The sequence below is a fragment of the Scyliorhinus canicula genome, chromosome 10, assembly GCF_902713615.1.
Source record: "Scyliorhinus canicula chromosome 10, sScyCan1.1, whole genome shotgun sequence".
Lineage (NCBI taxonomy): Eukaryota > Metazoa > Chordata > Chondrichthyes > Carcharhiniformes > Scyliorhinidae > Scyliorhinus > Scyliorhinus canicula.
In genome coordinates, this window is record NC_052155.1 from 46,442,909 (window position 1) to 46,462,026 (window position 19,118).

The 19,118-nt window shown below is 53.6% G+C and overlaps 1 protein-coding gene across 2 annotated transcripts in view; it reads left to right on the forward strand.

Moving 5' to 3' along the window:
* Positions 1–4,698: 4,698 nt before the first annotated feature.
* slc22a13b (solute carrier family 22 member 13b) overlaps positions 4,699–19,118 on the forward strand; it is an 85,440-nt gene continuing 71,020 nt past the window's right edge. Inside the window, exon 1 of one of the 2 annotated variants that reach the window (XM_038808851.1) lies at positions 4,699–4,836. Coding sequence is in view for 1 of the 2 variants with exons in the window: in XM_038808850.1 (XP_038664778.1) it covers positions 5,778–6,155 (378 nt within the window). In the remaining variant the exon portion in view is untranslated. Of the gene's footprint in view, positions 4,837–5,777; positions 6,156–19,118 lie in introns of those variants that run through there. The other variant, XM_038808850.1, reaches the window with a different exon arrangement.

A 19,118-nucleotide genomic window follows, 5' to 3' on the forward strand; every position in this document is an offset into this window, starting at 1 on the left:
CCGGGAGTGTGTGCTGCGCTGGGCCAAGAAAGAGATGAGCAGCAAGTGGGAGAATTCGGTAGTGCGAATCTACCAGGACTGGAGTGCGGAGATGGCTAAGCGGCGGGCCGGGTTCAACCGGACGAAGGCGGTGCTGCATGCCAAGCAGGTCAAATTTGGAATGTTGCAGCCTGCACGTCTGTGGGTAACATATAAGGACCGGCACTACTACTTCGAGTCCTCTTTGTACAGGTGGAGAAGCTGGACTCAAACTAGGATCTGGGGGCTGCAGGGTCTTGTGTACTACGGTCGTTGCTGTTTTTGCTGTTGCTTTTTTTGTAATTTTGACGTGTTTTTTATGCTGGTTCTTGCTCTGTTTATGGGTGGTTCTGTTGGGTATGGTTTTGTGTTATGTGGGGAATGTTGGGGGTTTGTTTTTTCTTCTGTACGGGGCTGGGGGATGGGGTGGAGCTGGAATTTGGGAGCTGCGTCAGAAGGGTGGGGTGGGGCAGTGTGAAAGCGCGGGCTTTCCTCTGGTTTCCCGCGTTGCGGGGCAGGAGGGGTGGAGCTGGCGGTGGGGCGTGGCCTCTGCTGGTTTTTTCCCACGCTGAAGTGGTGCCAAGGAGGTGTGGCAGGAGGGGGGATGACCCCATGTCGGGAGGGGCCGGGTTTTGGCGGGAGTTGCCGGGGTCAGCAGAAGTCAGCTGACTCACTGAAGTACCATGGAGGGTGCGTCGCGGCTAGGAGGGGTCCTAGCCTGTGGGGGGGGTGGGGGGGGGGGGGGGGGGGGGGGGGGGAATACCGGGTGGTTGCTGCTGGAATGGCTAGGAAGGAGCGGGCGTGGGCCGGGGGGGTAGAGGAGAGGCGGTGTCGTCATGGGGAACGGGTCGGGCGGGGTGTGCTGGCCTGGGGCGAGCAGTCGATGAGCTATGGCTAGTTGGCGGGGGAGGGGGGTGGGGTGCCCTCTGATCCGGCTGATCACCTGGAACGTGAGGGGGCTGAATGGGCCGGTTAAGCGGGCTTGGGTATTTTCTCATATGAAGGGGCTGAAGGCGGACGTGGCTATGCTCTGGGAGACCCACTTGAAGGTGGCGGACCAGGTTCATCTGAGGAAGGGGTGGGTGGGGCAGGTTTTCCACTCAGGATTAGACGCGAAGAACCGGGGGGTGGCGATTCTGGTGGGGAAGAGGGTGGCGTTCGAGGCGTACGAGGTATACCACGAGCCCGGTGGTGGCGGCTACCCTCAAGATTTGGGGGCAGTGGAGGCGACATAGGGGGGAAGTGGGGGGCTTGATGGAGGCTCCGCTAGGGGGAACCATCGGTTCGTCCCGGGGAACATTGATGGGGGGTTCCAGGGTTGGCACAGAGCGGGCATCAGACAGCTGAGGGACCTTTTCGTTGATGGGAGGTTTGCGAACCTGGGGGAGTTGTAGGAGAATTTTGAGCTCCCCCCGGGGAACATGTTTAGGTACCTGCAGGTAAAGGCGTTTGCTAGGCGGCAGGTGGAGGGATTCCCTTCGCTTCCCGCGAGGGGGGTGAGTGACAGGGTGCTTTCGGGGGTCTGGGTCGGGGATGGGAAAATATCTGATATCTACAAGGTAATGCAGGAGGTGGAGGAGGGGTCAGTTGAGGAGCTGAAGGCTAAGTGAGAGGGGGAACTGGGGGAACAGATCGAAGATGGGACATGGGCTGATGCCCTGGAGAGGGTTAACTCTTCCTCCTCATGTGCGCGGCTTAGCCTCCTCCAATTCAAGGTGCTGCACCGGGCCCACATGTCCGGGTCAGGGATGAGTAGGTTCTTTGGGGGCGAAGAGAGGTGTGTCAGGTGTTCGGGGAGTCCAGCGAACCATGCCCATATGTTCTGGGCATGCCCAGCACTGGAGGAGTTCTGGAAGGGGGTGGCGAGGACGGTGTCGATGGTGGTTGGATCCAGGGTCAAGCCAGGCTGGGGACTCGCGATTTTTGGGGTTGCGGTGGAGCTGGGAGAGCAGGAGGCGAGAGAGGCCGGTGTTTTGGCCTTTACGTCTCTAGTAGCCCGGCGGAGAATCTTGCTACAGTGGAAGGATGCGAGACCCCCAAGCGTGGAGACCTGGATCAATGACATGGCAGGATTTATTAAGCTGGAGAAGGTCAAATTCGCCCTGAGAGGATCGGTACAAGGGTTCTTTAGGCGGTGGCAACCTTTCCTCGACTTTCTGGCTCAGCGATAGGGTACTGGGTCAGCAGCAGCAGCAACCCGGGGGGGAGGGGGGGGAAAAAGGCGGGGGGGGGGGGGGGGGGGGGGGGAGTGGGGGGGGCGTTGACTATGCTTATTTAATTTTAATTTATTTTTAAGTTATCTTGTTGTTTACTGGGTTTGGGGGTGGGGGGGGGTGATACATGCATTGCTACGGTCTTGGGGGTGTTATATTTATTATGTTGCTTTATTGTTGCTTGCTATTGTTCGTTGTTATATTTCCTGTAAAAAATTTCAATAAAAATTATTTTTAAAAAAAAAGATTTCCCTTCGCCATCCCATGCTCTGACATGACCTCTGCTTCCATCATCAAGGCCCTGCGCAGTCTTTTCACCCTGTTCGGGTTCCCCGCCTACATTCACAGTGATTGGGGCTCCTCCTTTATGAGCGACGGGTTGCGTCAGTTCCTGGTCAGCAAAGGCATCGCCTCCAGCAGGACGACCAGCTACAACTTCTGGGGAAACGGACAGGTGGAGAGGGAGAACGTGACTGTCTGGAAGGCCGTCCTTCTGGCCCTATGGTCTAGCAGTCTCCCAGTCTCCCGCTGGCAGGAGGTCCTCTCCGACGCACTCCACTCCATCTGGTCGCTCCTGTGTACAGCCACCAACGAGACCCCTCACAAACGTATGTTTGCCTTCCCCAGGAAATCCACCTCCGCTCCAAGGGAAACAACGCCAGCCTAACCAGCCTTTCTTCATAGCTAAAATGCTCCAGCCCAGGCAGCATCCTGGTGAATCACCTCTGCACCATTTATAGTGTAATCACATCCTTCCTGTAGTGTGGGGACCAGAACTGCACACAGTGCTCTAGCTGTGACCAATGAGCATTTTATACTGCTCCATCATAACTTGCCATATTCTATGCCTCGGCTAATAAAGGCAAGTATCCCACATGCCTTCCTAACCACCTGTCCTGCTACCTTTCCTGCTACCTTTAGGGATCTATGGATGTCCATTCGAAGGTCCTCTAATTTCTGGCATCCTACTGGTCATTGTGTATTCCCTTTCCTTTTTAGTCCTCCCAAAATGCATCACCTCATATTTTTCAGGGTTCAATTCCATTTGCCACTGTTCTGCCCATCTGAGCAGCCAGTCTATATCATCCTGTAATCTAGGGCTTCCCTCCTCGCTCTTCACACCACCAGTTTTGTGTTACTGATCATACCATCCACATTCCTATCCAGATCATTAATGTACACTATAAACAGCAAGGGACCCAGCACTGATCCTTGTCGTACACCACTGGACTCAGGTTTCCAGACACAAAAACAACCTTTGACCATCACCCACTGCCTCCTGCCACTAAGCTAATTTTGGATCCAATTTGCCAAATTACCTTGGAATCCATGGGCTCTTCACTTCTTGATCAATCTCCCATGCGACACCCAGGCAACACTTTGTCAAAAGCCTTCCTCAAGTCCTTGTAGTTTACATCAATTGCACTGCTCTCATCTACACCTCCTCGTAAAATTCACTCAAATTTATTAGACATGATCTCCCCCTGCCGAAGCCATGCTGACTATCCTTGATTAACCCTTGCCTCTCCAATTTGAGATTAATTCTGTCTCTCAGAATGTTTTCCAATAATTTCCCTACCATTGATGTTGACTGACTGGTTTATAATTACCTCTCCTGTGGCCAGAGAGGAAACGAAAATTAGCATCAAAGCCCCTGCAATCTCCTCCCTTGTATCACACAGAAGCTGAGCATAAATCTCATCTGGGCCTGATGATTTATCCAGTTTTAAATCACAAAAATCTCCTCCTTCTCAATGTTAATCTGTTCAATTATATGACAGTCCCCCTCCCTGCTTTCTATACTTACATCATCTTTCTCCATAGTGAACACAGATGCAAAGTGCTCATTTTATACCTCACCTTGTCTTTTGGCTCCACACACAGGTAGCTACTTTGGTCCCCAATAGGCCCTACTCCTTCCCTGATTACCATCTTGCCCTTGAAAATGAAAGTCACCACAGTCCATAGAGGTAAAGGATACTGGAAAAACTATTCTATATAAAGGCTGACAAACAACAGGAACAGAGGCCTGCCTCCTAATTCTTAAGCGAAGTGGCTGTAGAGATGATAGTAGGGGTGTTGGTTATAATCTTCCATAATTCCTTAGATTCGGGAGGAGCCCAATTTTTTTGTGAAAGGGAAATCATGTTGAATTTAGAGTTGCTGGAGGAAGTAGCAAACACAATGGATAAATTGGAACCTGCGGATGTGGTGTGCTTGGGAAAAAGATTAAGGATATTTTTATATGTGTGGCCCTTGAAGTTCCATGGTATGAATTGACAGGGCATATTAAATCCAAAGCTTGGTCTCCCTTGCTTTAACACAGTGTTTGTGTTAGGTTATTAATTAACTGGTGAACATGAAGTAATATTAATTTAGGTTGTGGTGTACTTAGGACTTCCCAGCCTGTATCCCTATGGGTTATTTTCTTCATGGGGTTTGGAACAAATCACTTGCCCAGAGCTTCCAGGCTGTTTCCCTTCAATAATTACCAAACCTTTTTCTTTTAGCATTCAGAGTTTGTTCAATTGGCAACTTGTCAAGACTTCACAGACAGCAACTTCTAAGCCTGCAATTTTAACACCCAGAAGAACAAAGGCAGCAGGTATATGGAAACACCGCCACCAGCAAGTTCCTCAAGTCGAGTCGCACGGCAGCACAGTGGTTAGCACTGTTGCTTCACAGCTCCAGGGTCCCAGGTTCGATTCCTGGCTTGGGTCACTGTCTGTGCGGAGTTTGCACATTCTCCCCGTGCCTGCGTGGGTTTCCTCCGGGTGCTCCGGTTTCCTCCCACAGTCCAAAGATGTGCAGGCTGGATGGATTGGCCATGATAAATTGCCCCTAGTACCCAAAAAGGTTAGGTGGGGTTACTGGGTTACGGCAGTAGGGTGGAGGTATGGGTTTAAGTAGGGTGCTCTTTCCAAGGGCCGGAGCAGATGCGATGGGCCAAATGGCCTCTTTGTGCAGTGTCAATTCTATGATTCTAAGATTCAAGCACCATCCTGCTTTAGAAATACATCCTGTTTCATTCCTATAGTTGAGTTAACATCCCAGAATCCTTTTTTCCCCCATGAACAGGGGGGAGAGAGTGGTGGGGGGTGGGGTACTTCCACCATATAGACTGCAGCACTTCAAGAAAGTGGTTTACCATCATCTTCTCGAGGGCAATTTGTGATGGGCGATAAAATTCTGCCTTACTTGTGACGCCTACACATCTCATGAAACAATTCAATCAAAAAGCTGTTTTTCTTTTTGACTGAGGCCCTGTAGGATCACTGGTACATTTTGAACTATTGGCAGTGGCTTGTCCCTTGCAAACACAATTGAACCTGTAATGTTGATTTTGCACTTAACTCAGGGCAAATGTACCAAATGGTTAACAGCCTTTCATTTCGTTACACATCGTAGCAAAAATTAACTGCAACTGAGCTATTTGGGTTAATTGTAGATTTAAGTGATTGAGCATTAATACAATCGCGGATTTTATAGTTCAGACTTTGCACGTTGCATGCTGTAGAACTGACACTGTTTAAGTTGGGAGACAAGATGAATGATTTTGGAGAAATTCTTAAAGCGGTGGGGGAATTTGGTCCATTCCAGAAACGTTTGCTGTTGTTGGTATGTTTGCCCAATTTCTTCATGGGGCTCCACTTGCCTGCTCAGGTTTTCACTGGCGCTGGTGTCCAACATTACTGCCAAACCAGTTGGATCTTAAACCTCAGTGCTGGGCTGGCCAAAGAAGAACAGTTGTTCCTGACTCTCCCAGAGGAAAGAAATGGATCTTACCAGAAGTGTAAATTGTACAAGCCGACCCCAGATAAGGATATCGATTGGATACGTTTGCACCGAAACCAATCGACGGTAGCATGCGAAGAAGGATGGGTATACGACACCTCACAATATACTTCGACATTAGTGACAGAGGTTGGTTTTCTTTCAAATTTGAAGAGATCTGCCTTTAATTAGACTGTTATCCCGAGAGATGGGGAGAGAAGGGCAAGCTTCTATGTGTTGCCCCTTTGCAGGTGGCCCACTCTATAAGTCACAAAGTGGGGGGGGGGGGGGGTGCAGTTAGCATGTGGAGCTCTGCCTCAAGGTGTTGTGGTGCAAGGCAAGTGGAGTAGTACTTAGCTGCTGGAATTGACTTTGTATTAGGCTCAGCTGGTTGAAGTTTGGAGAAATCATAGAATTTACAGTGCAGAAGGAGGCCATTCAGCCCATTGAGCCTGCACTGGCTCTTGGAAAGAGCACCCAACTTAAGCCCATGCCTCCACCCTATCCCCGTAAGCCAGTACCCAAATGTAATCTTTAGGACACTAAGGGGCAATTTAGCACAGCCAATCCGCCTAACCTGCACATCTTTGGACTGTGGGTGGAAACCGGAGCACCCGGAGAAAACCCATGCAAACACGGGGAGAAAGTGCAAACTCCACACAGACAGCCACCCAAGTTCGGAATTGAACCTGGGTCCCTGGAGCTGCGAGGCAGCAATGCTAACCACTATGCCACCGGGCCACCCTAAACCTTTGCAATGCAATTCGGCAGCTCTCGTGCAACTCAAAAACTTTTTTATTTGTGACCAAATGCTTTTTCACTCAGCGGATTATTTGCAGGTCGGTGGATCAGCTGAATCTCTGCTGGCGTGAAATGAAAAACTCTTTGAATATGGACAAATGGGAAAAACGACAGGAGATGTTTTCCACTCAATGGTAACCAGTGCTTTATAGAGAATCATACATTGGAGCCTCTGATTTCTTTTTAAAAGTTCAGGTAGAAATATTACAAAAGAGAAAATGCTGGAAAATCTCAGCAGGTCTGGCAGCATCTGGAGGGAGAGAAAAGAGCTAACGTTTCGAGTCCGATGACTCTTTGTCAAAGCTGACCTTTTGGACCTTTTCCCCCGATTTTCTACCGGACTTGAACTGTAAAACTGAAGATAGAGGCCATTGTGTACTGAATTCTCACATTGGTGCATGGAGAGGGCTAGAGGTGCTCGTAAAGGCAGAAACAGAAAGACAGAGAAGGCTTGGGCTGAAGCTGAAGCGGGAGACAGCATGGCGGAGGGCCGGACCTCTGGTTTGTCGACCCAGTGGTCAACGGAGCAGCTGATACAAGTTATTCAGGAAGGCTTTGCTAAGCAGAAACAGGACTGCTTGGAACCGATAAAAGAATCAATTGAGCAGCTGGAGCTTAGATTGTACGCCCAAAATCAGACGATCCAGAAGGTGGAGAAGGTGCTGGCTGAGCAGGAGGAACATCAAACTGCAGTGGAGTTGGAGGTGGGTATGCTGAGAGACCAGCAGAAGAAGCTCCTGGAGAAGGTGGAGGACCTAGAGAATAGGTCCTGCCGGCAGAAGTTGAGAATCGTGGGGCTCCCGGAGGGATCCGAAGGGGCGGACGCTGGGGCATACATCGCAGATATGTTTGAGAAGCTGCTGGGGAATGGGGCATTCTCCCAGCCCTTGGAGGTGGACAGAGCTCACAGAGCACTTGCGAGGAAGCCACGAATGGGAGACCCTCCGAGGGAAATGGTGTTGAGATTCCACAGGTACTTAAATAAGGAATACATTCTATAGTGGGCCAAGCAGACACGGAGCTGTAAGTGGGACAATAGTATCCTGCGGGTCTATCAAGACCTGAGTGTAGAGGTGGCCAGGAGAAGCGCAGGCTTCAACCAGATTAGGTCGATCCTTTTTAAGAAAAAGGTGAAGTTCGGGCTGTTGTATCCGGCCCGTCTCTGGGACACGTACGAGGAACAGCACTTTTATTTTGAGTCGCCTGAGGACGCCCTGGACTTCGTGAAAAGGGAAAGGACTGGTGGTGGACTGAGAACTTTTGAGCTTTGCTGCAACGTTCATGTTGTTTTTTTCTTTTTGTTTCTCTGTTCTTTAAAAAAATGTTTCTCGTTTTTCGTTTCGTGGAAGCTGTTTGTAATGCCTTCTGTGTTGGTTTGGGACCAGTAGCAGACTGAGTGAGTTAAGGTTTCATTTGCACTGTTGGGGGATGGAGGTGTGCTTGTTTAGATTTTGGTGTTTTTTTCTGTCGTGCAATTGTGTGGGGATTGTTTGATGTTGGAGTTTGTATGAACGGGGGGGGGGAACAATAGGTGGGAGACTATCCGGCGCCAGGGATGGGGGCCACCTAGCTAGCTGGGCGGGCTAGCTCACGGAAGCGCAGTGGGAGGTGTGCATATGCTCGGTTTATCAAAGGTGTTTGGTTACAGAGTGTTGTTACTAGGAGGGGAAAATGTTCTGCTGATGAGGGAGGGACTTGGGCCAAGGGACAAAGAGGAGGTCGGGGGTGGAGGCTGCCTGGAGGTGGGCCGGTGGAGGCGCGAAGCATGGGCTGAAGGCGGGCCCAAGAAAAGGGTGGCTGATTGGCAAGGGGGGGGGCAATGAGCCCCCCAACTAGGCTGATCACCTGGAATATTCGAGGGTTAAATGGGTCGGTCAAGAGGGCACGCGTGTTTGCGCATCTTAGGGGACTGAAGGCGGACGTGGTAATGCTTCAGGAGACACACCTTAGAGTAGCTGACTGGATTAGATTGAGGAAATGCTGGGCCAGTCAGGTCTTTCACTCAGGACTCGATTCAAAGACTAGAGGGGTCGCGATCCTGATCAATAAACGGGTGGTGTTTGAGGCGGGTAGGATAGTTTTGGATGTGTCAGGTTGGTACATTATGGTCAGTTGGAAATTGGAGGGGGTGCAGATGGTATTAATGAATGTGTTTGCGCCAAATTGGGATGATGTGGAGTTTATAAAGAAGATGCTGGGGAAGATACCGGACCTGGACTCGAACAGGTTCGTCATGGGAGGGGACTTTAACAGTTATTGACCCTGGCTTGGACCGGTCAAGCTCGAAAACGGGCAGGGTGCCAGCAATGGCCAAGGAACTACAAGGGTTCATGGAGCAGATGGGGGAGGGGAGGGGGGGGGGGGGGGGGGGGGGGGGGGGGTGGATCCATGGAGATTTGGGCAGCCGAGGGTGAAGGAGTTCTCCTTCTACTCACACGTGCATAAAGTGTATTCCCGGATCGATTTCTTCATTTTGAGCAGGGCCTTACAGGCAAGGGTGGTGAACACAGGGTATTTAGTGATCACAATCTCAGACCATGCTCCAACTGGGTTGACCTGCAGGATAGCAAAGACAGTAACCAGCGCCGCAATGGAGGTTAGATGTGGGACTTTTGGCTGATGAAGGGGTCTGTGAGCGGCTGAGGAAATGTATTCAGAGCTACCTGCAGGTTAACGACACTGGGGGAAATCTCAGCAGCGATGGTCTGGGAAGCATTGAAGGCGGGTGGTCAGAGGGGAGCTGATCTCGATATGGGCCCATAGGGAGAAGGTGGGCAGGGCAGAGACAGACCGACTGGTAAAGGAGATACTACAGATCGATAGGAGGTATGCGGAGACCCCAGAGGCAGGGCTTTTAAGAGAACGGCGGAGGCTACAGGTGGTGTTCGGCTTGTTAACCACAGGGAGGGCGGTGGAGCAGCTGCGAAAGGCGAGGGGGGCGATCTAGGAGTATGGAGAGAAGACCAGCAGAATGCTTGCACAGCAGCTTAGAAAGAGGGAGGCAGCCAGGGAGATAGGGAAAGTAAATGACGGAGATGGGAACCTGGTTGGAGATTCAGCAGGGGTGAATAAGGCGTTTAGGCATTTCTACAGTAGGCTGGATATCGGAACCCCCTACGGGGCCGGAGGGGATGAGGCACTTCTTGGGGGGCTGAATTTCCCAACGGTGGACAGGGATCTGGTAGAAGGGCCGGGGGCCCCGATCGGGTAGGAAGAGATAGCGGAGGGTCTGAAGGCCTTGCAGGCGGGTACAGTCCCGGGGCCGGTCGGGCATCCAGTGGAGTTTTATAAAATGTTCTCTGGGATATTGGGGCCGGTGTTGATGAGGATGTTCAATGAGGCAAGGGAAAGAGGGGTGCTGCCCGTGGCGATGTCACAGGCCACAATTTCGCTGATTCTGAAGCAGGACAAGAACCTGGAGCTGTGTGGGTCCTACAGGCCAATATTCCTGTTGAATGTGAATGCCAAAACGCTGGCCAGAATTTTGTCCTCCAGGATTGAGGACTGTGTTCCGAACATTATTGGGGAGGACCAGGCGGGGTTTGTTAAGAGTAGGCAGTTGGTGGCCAATATAAGAAGGTTGTTAAATGTGATCATGATGCCCCCGGAAGGTAGGGAGGTGGAGGTAGTGATCGCAGTGGATGCAGAAAAGGCTTTTGATGGGGTAGAATGGGATTATCTGTGGGAGATACTGGGACGGTTTGGATTTGGGCGGGGTTTTATTGACTGGGTCAGATTGCTGTATCAGGCTCCTGTGGCAAGTGTACGGACGAATAAGGCAACATCGGACTATTTTAGACTGCACTGGGGTCGAGACAGGGATGCCCCCTCTCCCCACTGTTGTTCGCACTAGCTATAGAGCTGCTGGCAATTGCTCTGAGAGCCTCAGGGGGCTGGACGGGGGTGGGGGAGGGGTGGGGAGCACAGAGTCTCGCTCTATGCAGATGACCTGCTTCTGTATGTATTGGACCCCTTAGAGGGGATGGAGGAAATCATGAGGATTCTTGGGGAATTTGGCCGGTTTTTGGGGCATAAGCTAAATATGGGGAAAGTGAGATGTTTGCGGCCCAGGCGAGGGGACAGGAGAGGGGATTGAGGGAGCTGCCGTTTAGATTATTAGGGGGAAGCTTTGGTACCTTGGCATTCAGGTGGCGCGGGAATGGGACCGGCTGTATAAATTAAATCTGGCCCGGCCAGTAGACCAAATGAAGGACGATTTTGAGATGGGATGCGCTCCCGTTGTCATTAGCTGGGAGGGTGCAGACAGTGAAGGTGACGGTCCTCCTGAGATTCCTGTTCGTGTTTCAATGTCTCCCCATCTTTATTCCGCAGTCGTTTTTTAAACGGGTCAACAAAGTGATCACTGGCTTTGTTTGGGTGGGCAAGACCCCGCGGGTAAGAAAGTTAATGCTGGAGCGGTGTCGGGGAGAGTGTGGGCTGCGATGCCAAATTGTAGTAACTATTACTAGGCGGCGAATATAGCCATGATCTGGAAGTGGGGGGGGGGGGGGGGGGGGGGGGGTCCGGCATGGGAGCGTATGGAGGCGGCATCATGCAAGGGCAACAGTTTGGGGGCATTGGTAACTGCACCTCTGCCATTCCCGCCAGCACAGTACTCCACCAGCCCTGTGGTGGTGGCGGCCCTGAGAGTCTGGGGGCAATGGAGGAGACATGTGGGAGCGGAGGGAGCATCGGTCTGGTCCCCAATCTGTAATAATCACCGGTTTGCCCCAGGAAGGATGGACGGGGGGTTCCGGATATGGCGAAGAGCAGGGATTGAGAGGATGGGGATATGTTTAGAGAGGAGCTTTCCGAGTATGAGGACGCTGGAGGAGAAGCTTGAGTTGGCGAGGGGAAGTGAATTCAGGTATTTGCAGGTGCGGGACTTCCTACGTAGACAGGTTTCAACCTCCCGCTTCTACCGCTAAGGGGAATTCAGGACAGGGTAGTTTCCAGAGGATGGGTAGGAGAAGGGAGCATCTCGGACATGTACAAGGAACTTATGGGGTCAGAGGAGACGCAGACCGAGGAGCTGAAGCACAAGTAGGAGGAGGAGCTGGGAGGAGAGATAGAGGATGGTCTATGGGCGGACGCGTTGAGTAGAGTCAACGCGTCTGCAACATGTGCCAGGCTCAGCCTGATACAATTCAAGGTCGTTCACGGATGAGCAGATTCTTTGGGGTGGAGGACAGGTGTCCAAAATGTGCAGGACGACCAGCGAACCATGTCCACATGTTCTGGACATGTCCAAAGCTTCGGGGATTTTGGCAGGGGTTTGCAGATGTCATGTTCACGGTGTTAAAAACAAGGGTGGCGCTGAGTCCAGAGGTGGTAATTTTCGGGGTGTCAGAAGACCCGTGAATCCAGGAGGAGAAAGAGGCAGACATTCTGGCCTTCGCTTCCCTGGTAGCCCGGAGACGGATACTATTAGCATGGAGGGACCCAAAGCCCCCAAAGTCAGAGACCTGGCTATCGGACATGGCTAGCTTTCTCTGTTTGGAGAAAATCAGTTTGCCTTGAGAAGGTCACTGTTAGGGTTCGCCCGGAGGTGACAACCGTTCGTCGACTACTTCGCGGAAAATTAATCGTCAGCAGAAGGAGGGGGGGAGATTGTTTAGCTTAGAGTAGGGGGTTAATAAAGGTGGGTCATGTAAGGGAGGGAGACGGCTTTTGCACTATGTTTATAGTTTCATGTACATTGTTTATTGTGTTGATATAATACCAAAAAATACCTCGATAAGATGTTTATTAAAAAAAACAATGAAAAGTACAATAATCGTGAGGTACTTTAATCTACATGTAGACTGGAAAAATCAGATGGGCAAAGGTAGCCTAGATGAAGAGTTCAGAGAATGTTTTTGGGATAGTTTCTTCAACAGCACATTCTGGAGCCAACCAGAGAACAGGCTATACTAGACCTGGCATTGTATAACGAAATAGGATTAATTGTTAACCTCCTCGTTGATGCATTATCAATTACGACGAGACGAGAGTAAAGTGTAATCGAGGCTTTATCACGCAGTGATGTGGAGCCTCCCACAGCTGTTGCCGAAATGGCTGCAGCTTGGAGAGCCCACACATTTATACTCCGCCTACTGGGCGGGGCCAGCAGGCAGGGATCTACCCCCGTACCTGTAGTACAGGGGCCTTACCGTAATACCCTCATATGCAGTATACACAATACAACAGTGATGACTGCCACATTCACCCCTGTTAAAAAAGAGTCCGGTGGGGGTGGTGGAAGGCTATTTACATGCAGGTGTTTAACATTTTAGGAAAAGTTTACAAATTCAGACAATCAGGGCGCCTTGATCCGTCATTGCGAGCGCCGCAGTTCTGGTGGTGATTCAGGCGTCGATTCGGTTGTCAGTGGCTCCGGGAGCGTGTCGACCTCATCTTCATCCCCGGGTGGGACCGAGGAGGACATATCGTCCTGGAGCGTGGGCTGTGGTGGGGTGCGCTGGGGGGAGGGAGGGTGGTGCCGGGGCAGGGGCGGGGGGCTGGCGACAGGTCCCTGAGGGAAACTGTGTTTTGGCGGCCGTCGGGGTACGCCACGTAGGCGTACTGCGGGTTCGCATAAAGTAGCTGTACCCTCTCAACCAACGGGTCCGCCTTGTGGAGCCGCACGTGCTTGCGGAGGAGAACAGGTCCTGGAGCTGCCAGCCACGTTGGGAGCGAGACCCCGGAGGTGGACTTCCTGGGGAAGGCAAAGAGACGTTTCTGGGGAGTTTCGTTAGTCGCAGTGCAAAGGAGCGACTGAATGGAGTGAAGGGCTTCGGGGGGGGACCTCCTGCCAGTGGGAGGCCGGGAGATTTCTACATCGTAGGGCCAGCTGGACGGCCTCCCAGACCGTCCCATTCTCCCGCTCCACCTGCCCATTTCGCCGGGGGTTGTAGCTGGCCGTCCTGCTCGAGGCAATGCCCCTGTTGAGCAGGTACTGGCGCAGCTCATCGCTCAGAAATGAGGATCCCCAGTCGCTGTGGACGTAGGCGGGGAAACTGAACAGAGCGAAGATGGTGTTGAGGACTTTGATGACGGTGGCCTCGTTATAAAAGCACGTGTTCCGGTCGGTGGAGGGGAGGGGCCCTTTGAAATCCATGCTGAGGCGTTCAAAGGGGCGGGAGGCCTTCACCAGGCGTGCACGGCCTGGCCGGTAGAAGTGCGGTATACACTCCGCGCCGACCTGGCAGTCTCTGGTGATAGTCCTGACCTCCTCAATGGAGTAGGGCAATTGCGGGCCTTTATGAAGTGAAAAGAACGGTGACCCCTGGGTGACAGAGATCGTTGTACAGGGTCTGGAGTCAGTCCACTTGTGCGCTGGCACATGTACCTCAGGATAGGTCATCGGGGGGCTCGTTGAGCTTACTGGGGTGATACAAAATCTTGTAACTGTAGGTGGAGAGCTCGATCCTCCACCTCAAGATTTTATCATTTTTTATCTTGCCCCGCTGTGTGTTGTTGAAGGCAACCAACCATTGGTCAGTGAGGAGAGTGAACCTCCTGCCGGCCAGGTAATGCCTCCAATGTCGCACAGCTTCTACGATGCCCTGCGCCTGCTTCTCAACAGAGGAGTGCCGAATTTCGGAGGCATGGAGGGTGCAGGAAAAGAATGCCACGGGCCTGCCTGCCTGGTTGAGGGTGGTGGCCAGAGCGACGTCTGATGCATCGCTCTTGACTTGGAAGGGGAGCATCTCGTCAACTGCGTGCATCGCGGCCTTGGCGATGTTGGCCTTGACACGGTTGAAGGCCTGGTGAGCCTGGGCCGTTAGTGTGAAAACGGTGGAGTGAATGAGTGGCGGGCCTTGTCCGCATAGTTAGGGAACAACTGGGCGTAGTACGAGAAGAACCCCAGGCATCGTTTGAGGGCCTTGGGGCAGTGGGGGAGGGGGAGTTTCATGAGGTGGTGAATGCGATCGGGGTCGGACCCTAGATCTCCATTTTGAACCACATAGCCGAGGATGGCTAATCGGTCCGTGCTGAACACGCACTTCTCCTTGTTGTAGGTTAGGTTGAGGAGTTTGGCGGTGTGGAGGAATTTGGAAAGGTTAGCGTCGTGGTCCTGCTGGTCGTGGCCGCTGATGGCGACGTTGTCCAGGCACGGGAAAGTGGCCCGCAGTCCATACCGGTCAACCATTCGGTCCATCTCCCGTTGGAAGACCGAGACCCCGTTAGTGATGCCGAAGGGAACCCTAAGGAAGTGGTAAAGACAGCCGTCTGCTTCACACGCGGTGTACGGACGGTTTGCCTTGCAAATAGGGAGCTGGTGGTAGGCAGATTTTAGGTCCACAACGAGAAGACCCAGCACTGTGCAATCTGATTGACCATATCAGATGTGCGTGGGAGGGGGTACGCGTCGAGCTGATGTGTACCGATTGATGGTCTGACTGTAGTCAACGACCATCCTATTTTTCTCCACAGTTTTCACAACTACCACTTGGGCTCTCCTGGGGCTGTTGCTGGCACCGATAATACCTTCCCGCAGCAGCCGCTGGACCTCAACCTGATGAAGATCCTGTCCTGGGCGCTGTACCGTCTGCTCCTGGTGGCGACAGGTTTGCAATCCCTGAGGGAGAGGGGCTCCCGCAAGCGCCAGACAAGGAACCCACCCACCCCCCCCCCCCCCCGACAGGCCGGACGGCGGAGGAGAAGGAGCGAGCGGAGGAGAAGCGGCAGCGGAGGAGAAGGAGCGAGCGGAGGAGAAGCGGGCGGAGGCGGAGAGGCGACGCAGAGGAGCGGCGGCGACACCCCCAGCCCAACAGCGGCAGGTCCACCCCTCTCCCTCCCCCCCCTCACGCGGGCCAGGAGCGGTGGCTGGCAGCGGCGGGCCCTCTTCTCTCCCCCCCCACCCCCCCCCCACCCCAGACGCGGGCCGGGAGCAGTGCGGCAGCGGCTGGGCCCTCTTTTCTTCCCCCCCCCCAAACCAGCAGCGGGGACCCCCCCCCCCCCCCCAACCAGCAGCGGGGACCCCCCCCCCCCCAACCAGCAGCGGGGACCCCCCCCCCCCAACCAGCAGCGGGGACCCCCCCCCCCCAACCAGCAGCGGGGACACCCCCCCCCCCCCAACGGGGACACCCCCCCCCCCCAACCAGCAGCGGGGACACCCCCCCCCCCCAACCAGCAGCGGGGACACCCCCCCCCCCCCAACCAGCAGCGGGGACACCCCCCCCCCCTTACCGGCAGCGACCACCGGCCCACTCGCCCCTCCCCCCCCAACTGCAGTGACCACCACGTGGCAAGGACAAAGGGACTCTCTCTCTCCTGGGCGAGTGGAGAGAGAAAACAAAAGAAAAAAAAGAGACTTATATTTCTGTTTTTAAAAAAAAAACCCCAAAAGAAAACTGGTAAAGAGAAAAGGGGTAAAATAAAGGGGTAAAGGAAAGAAGGGGGGAAATAAATTTTTATTTAAAAAAAATAAAATAATAATATATATATATATATATATAATAATAAATAAAATAAAAATAGGGTGCGGAAAAGGGGGAAAAGAAGAACAAGGAGAGAAGAAAAGATGAAGATGAAGGGGAAGGGGGAGAAAAAAATGCCAGAAGGGAGCCAAGAGAAAGGGGGCACCGGAAGTAGACGGGGCAAAGGGCAAACCAGCTTGGGCGAACGAGTCAACACGCGAAGCAGCAGGAAGGATGTATCGCCGCATCCAAAAGAGCTGGACGGGCGGGCAACCTCTCCCCTGGGGTTAGAGGGGGGCGTGAATTGGAAGGAAGCCATTGCCGAGGTGGTAAGGGAGCAGCTGCAGGCAATCAAGGCAGAGTTGAAAGCGGACGCAGAGGCCGCAGCACAGGCAGCAGTGACCAGGGCCATGTCAGGGGTGCAGCAGACTCTGACCAGATTGGAGGAGAAAGTGGATGCCCAAGGGAAGATACTGGAAGCCCAGGGGGCAACCATTAAAGAGCTGGAGAAGGCAGCGACTGACGTGAGCGACCGGGTCATGTCCCTGGAGAGGGAAATGGCGAAACTGAGTGCAACACAGGGGAGCCTGAAGGGCAGGGTAGACGACCAGGAGATCAGCTCGAGAAGGCAAAATATTAAGATAGTGGGCCTGCCAGAGGGAATAGAGGGTAGAAATCCCACAACATTCGTGGCTGTGATGCTGGGCTCCTTAGTGGGGCGGGAAACTTTTCCCACCCCACCGGAAATGGACAGAGCTCATCGATCGCTGCGCCCGAAGCCCAAGGAAGGGGAAAAACCGAGAGCAGTTATAGCCAGACTGCACCGGTACCGGGATAGGGAGACAATCCTGCGCTGGGCCAAGGAGAATAGAGCCTGCAATTGGGACGGGCACGCCATCCGAATCTACGAGGATTTTGGAGCGGACATAGCTAAGAGACGGGCGGAGTTCAACAGAGCGAAAGCAGCGCTCTATAAGAACAAAGTACGTTTTGGTATGCTGTACCCAGCAAAACTCTGGGTCACATACCAACACAAGGAATATTTCTTTACAGCCCCTGCCGAGGCGAATAGATTCGTCGAGGAGCACGGGCTGGAAAAACGCCATGGGAAGTAGGGACGAGGGGCCCATGGCAAGGAGATACGTCATGCCGACGGGGGGGGTGGGGAGGGGCGAGGCAAAGCCAGCCCCCTCCCCCCTGGCAGGAACACCCAGAACGAAAAACAACCCAATGCCCAAGGGCCCGCTCCAGGTGGGAGGCCAGGCCCCGGCACGAGGGAACGGGAGTACTGGAGAGGGGAGAGGGGGAAGCGGGACAGCAACCTCCGAGAGGGGAGCCACCGTGCTAGCAGGAAAGCTAGCGAAGGGGGCGCGCAACAGAGCAGGGCCGCAGCGCACCCCCAACAGGGAGGAAGGCGCCAGGCAGGGGAGGGGGGGGATCACCCATCAAAGGTGGGAGAGCAAATGGGGACAGGAATGGGGGAGAGAGGGGCAATGGAGGGGTATACAGGGGTATCCCCGAAAGGGATAGAGCGGGGGGGGGGGGGGGGGGCACTCGGGGGGCGAGAGACCAGGGAGGGGAAATGCAGGGACGAAGGGACAAAAGAGGCCAGAAAGGGAATAGGGCCACAAAGTGCCACAGACAAGGGCTCGAAACAGGGAACTGCTGCAAGCACCCACCCAGTACGGTCTGTGGGTGAAGGGGCCCCCCGGAGTGCAGGGGACTACCCGCGTGGCGGACACACAGTGGACGGCCATGGCGGGTGTCCCCGGGACAAGGGGGAACCCCGGAGCGCAGGGACCCGACCGCATGGGGAGAGCAGTGATAGTGGACATCCTGGACGGCCCCCTAACAAAGGGAAACTCCAGAGGGCAGGGGCGCGTCCACCGGACAAATATGGTTAACCCCACAGGAGCAAGGGGGCAGAAGCCCCCCACCAGAATAGTCACCTGGAACGTAAGGGGACTTAACGGCCCAGTGAAGAGATCTAGAGTCCTCACCCACCTTAGAAACATGAGGGCCGACATAGTCTTCCTCCAAGAGACGCACTTGAGGGAGCAGGACCAACTGCGGGTAAGAAAGGGCTGGGTGGGACAAACCTATCATTCCTGTTATGGGGCAAGGGCCAGGGGGGGGTGGCGATCCTGATTGGCAAGAGGACAATGTTTAGGGCGACAAAGACGGTTACGGACCCAGGGGGACGGTATGTCATGGTCAGCGGGGCCCTGCATGGGGCGCCGGTAGTTCTAGTTAACGTGTACGCGCCCAACTGGGACGACACGAGCTTCATCCAAAAGACCATGGCAGAAATCCCGGACATAGCGACGCACCGACTAATCATGGGGGGGGGACTTCAACTGTGTACAGGACCCAACGACGGACAGATCAAACCCCAGAACGGGGAAAACCTCAAACATGGCAAGGGAACTCAGTCACTATATGGAGCAGATGGGAGCAGTAGACCCCTGGAGATTCGCCCACCCGGGGGAGAAAGGATTCTCCTTCTTCTCCCCAGTACACAACGTGTACACCAGAATTGACTTCTTTGTGGTGGGGAAAACGGTGCTTCCAGAGATAGACAAGGTGGAATACTCCGCAATTGTGATATCAGACCACGCTCCACACTACATGGATGTGCGGCTAGAGACGGGAAGGGCCCAGCGCCCCAAATGGAGGTTGGACGGTGCCTTACTAGCTGACAAGGCCTTCAGCGAAAGGATAGCGCAGGCCATAGCGGAGTACACTGAGATCAACCAAAACGGGGAGGTCTCACCCTCCACGTTCTGGGAAGCGCTTAAGGCCGTACTAAGAGGGGAAATCATAGCCTACAAAGCGCAAAGAGATAGGGAGGAAAGGGTGGCTAGGCAGAAGCTGGTCGACTCCATACTGGAGGTAGACCATAAATACT